We start from the raw sequence: 2911 nt of genomic DNA, 5'->3' as shown, positions 1-2911 counted from the left end.
AAGCATTAAAATATATAAATATACTTAAACTTTAAATTTTGGATTCGGTAGAAACCAAAAAACAGAACCAAAGAACAAAAGTAAAAAGTTATTTTGTATTTATCTTAGCAAAACCAATAAGAACTAACAAGATTTGTGTTAGATCCACATCAATCATTGTACTTTCAGTCTAATTAGCATGATAAATGTGAAGATGATTGGTCTCAAGTAGGTGATCAATCGTTTGATGTGTGGGTGAAAAGGCTTAAAAAAGTCATATGTGTGAAGGTCTCAGGTACCTCAGTCCTCACCACTACATAAGGGCAAGGTCTACTGAGAGTTTTAGTTCAGTCTTCCAAGGCCACTTCAGCAACCTGAACTACGTTGACTAAGACATTGCGAGAAAGATGTCTTCTTCCAAGATGGCTATGAAGGTCATCTTATATATTCTCTTCATCCCTTTGGTATCAGGGAGACCTTTTCTACCACCAAGAGCTAACAGCCATGCTCAAGGAGTCAGGATTCCAATATACATGATGAACCTTTATCAAACGCTCATGGGAAATAATAAGGATCTTAAAAGTCCAGAAAATCAGATTCTGCAAGAGTCCGATACTGTCCAGAGTCTAACTGCAAAAGGTTAGTACAATAGTTCATTACAGTCTTATATCTTCTGTATTGTTCATATCTATTAGTTATTTTATGTTTTATATTCTTCTTATTATATATAACCTTATATTATATACTAGTTATTGCCTAAATTTATATAATTACATAGATAAATGATAGTGTCATCTAAATAAATTTGAGTAAAATAAAGTAAATCTTATTAAGGTCATAACTAACTTCTGAATTTCCGCTTTAGATGTCACAGTGGAGGATAATCGGTGGTCATTGACTTTTGACCTCTCTCCTATTTCAAGAAATGATGAACTGAGGATGGTTGAGCTCCGGGTTCATCTTCCACCATTTACAAAATCCAGCAATGTAACAGTGGACATCTATCACATCAACAATGGTCGAAACAAACTCTTCTTGGGGTCAGTCATGACAAATATACCTGATATTGAAAATACTTCTTGGACAACCTTCAATGTCACCAAGATGATAGGAAATAGTCTTATGTGGGGAAAGAGACTGACCAACCATGGAGATATGAAGTCAGTAGAGATGCCTGCTAGAAATGTATTTGAGTACTCAAGAAAGATCAAGAAGCGTGAAATTTCTCTACCTGAAAATACCACAGAACAAGCAATCATTGTGTTCTTTACGAAGCATAAGCCATTTTCCAAACAGCACACTAACAGCCTTATCAAAAAATTGGCAGTGAACACTATGAAGATGTTTGAATTTCGAAGACACAAAAGGACCAAACTTGTAAGCCAGCTGGTAAATTCAAGCATCTACCCCATTGTAGTAGAACAGCACAAGCCTTCATGTAGAAAAGTGGACATGGTAGTAGACTTCAAAGAGATTGGATGGGACAAATGGGTTGTCTACCCCAAAATATATAATGCTTACCGGTGTGAGGGAACCTGCCAATCACCACTAATGAAGACTTCAAAGACAACAAACCATGACTATATAAAGGTAAGACTATACCAAACTGTAACATACTTCTGTAGAATTCTAAGTAATAAATGAAGAAATGTTGTATTACATGCCGGCCATTCAACTGGGGTGTCCCCATTTTGACAGTTGCATGCCCTTTATGATATAACCTCTTTAAATATTATATATTTATCTATAGAAATTTGGAATTTTAATACATTTTTTCTTTCATTTTGCAGAGTTTCATCAAGTTGAAGGATTCAGAGAGAATGGAATGTGCATCTTGTGTTCCTCTTAATATGGAGCCATTGTCCATGATGTTTCATGAGGATAAACACCTCGTTGTAAGACACCATGACGACATGATAATTGAAGAATGTGGGTTTCAATGACCATAAGGACACGGAGTTGAACTTTTTGATGTTTATTTTGTTATTTAGGGGAATTTAGAAGAGATGGAATTTAATTTATATAAAAAAAAATGAAATTAAAGTTATAAATTACAATACGGATAGTTCCTCATGTTGAGGTGTGACGGATACTTTCTCCTAATGCTATGTATGGATTTATTGAAATATTCTGGATATGTAATAAACACTTTGGATTAGTTAAAATGTTGTATGAATTTCGTTTTTTATTTTCAATTTCTTAGACCTTCTACTGTCACAGATCCATATGGAATATTGGGGTAAAATGGTACTTTCACCAATTTTTTGTTTGTTTGTAAAAATATGCATAAATAAACACTTTGCTATTTTATACTATTATATATTATTATAAAGTTAAGATCAACATTTGACATCCTGAGGCTAGGTTCACATCTGCATTGGAGGCTCCGTCACTTAAAATATGTTCAATCGGTTCCGTCGGGCGCTGTTGGTGTCCATCATCCAAAGTAATCGTCACTCCCATTGTTTTAATTGCTCTGTTTAAATGACTAAGCAGAACAACGGAAAAAAACAAATACAGATGTGAACCCAATCTGAGCCTGATTAATTTGTAAGTCACTTTAACAATAATAAACAGCATATTATTCAATAGGCTCTGCTCACATCGGTGTCATGGTTTCTGTTTATAACTGAAACCAGGAGGCAGTGCCGGATCTGTCGTATGACGGGCTCCACCGGTGCCCAAAGGACACTATTGACTAATAATGGGAACTATTGGGTTTCGTCATGTATACTGTACTAAAATAGCAGTAATTATTCGATAAGCATTGATACAGCAGATAGAGCTCTTTTACACAGAATGTGAGATAACCAGCGAGCGCTCATGTTCTGAGACTGGTTGCTGCCGTGGGGCGTTGTTGGAAGATACAGGGGATGCTGAAATATCCCTACCTGGATGTCCAGAACCCAACTGCTGTGGGTAGTTGGGTCAT

General features: G+C 35.7%; 1 protein-coding gene across 1 annotated transcript; it reads left to right on the top strand.

The window, feature by feature from the left end:
- Positions 1–371: 371 nt before the first annotated feature.
- Positions 372–1922, top strand: LOC142748305 (nodal homolog 3-A-like). Its single transcript, XM_075855400.1, has 3 exons — positions 372–618; positions 845–1569; positions 1770–1922. Exons 1-3 carry the CDS (start codon positions 387–389, stop codon positions 1920–1922), a joined length of 1110 nt encoding a protein of 369 aa, XP_075711515.1. The 5' UTR covers positions 372–386.
- Positions 1923–2911: the final 989 nt, after the last annotated feature.

The sequence above is a fragment of the Rhinoderma darwinii genome, chromosome 3, assembly GCF_050947455.1.
Source record: "Rhinoderma darwinii isolate aRhiDar2 chromosome 3, aRhiDar2.hap1, whole genome shotgun sequence".
NCBI classification, from domain to species: Eukaryota; Metazoa; Chordata; class Amphibia; order Anura; family Rhinodermatidae; genus Rhinoderma; species Rhinoderma darwinii.
This window is presented reverse-complemented; position numbering and strand designations above follow the sequence as displayed.

Excerpts from the sequence above, each read along its gene's own strand:
- LOC142748305 (XM_075855400.1), top strand. The coding sequence starts at position 387 with ATGTCTTCTTCCAAGATGGCTATGAAGGTCATCTTATATATTCTCTTC. Across the intron at positions 619-844 it reads CCAGAGTCTAACTGCAAAAG|ATGTCACAGTGGAGGATAAT; the intron begins GTTAGTACAATA and ends TTTCCGCTTTAG. Across the intron at positions 1,570-1,769 it reads CAAACCATGACTATATAAAG|AGTTTCATCAAGTTGAAGGA; the intron begins GTAAGACTATAC and ends TTCATTTTGCAG.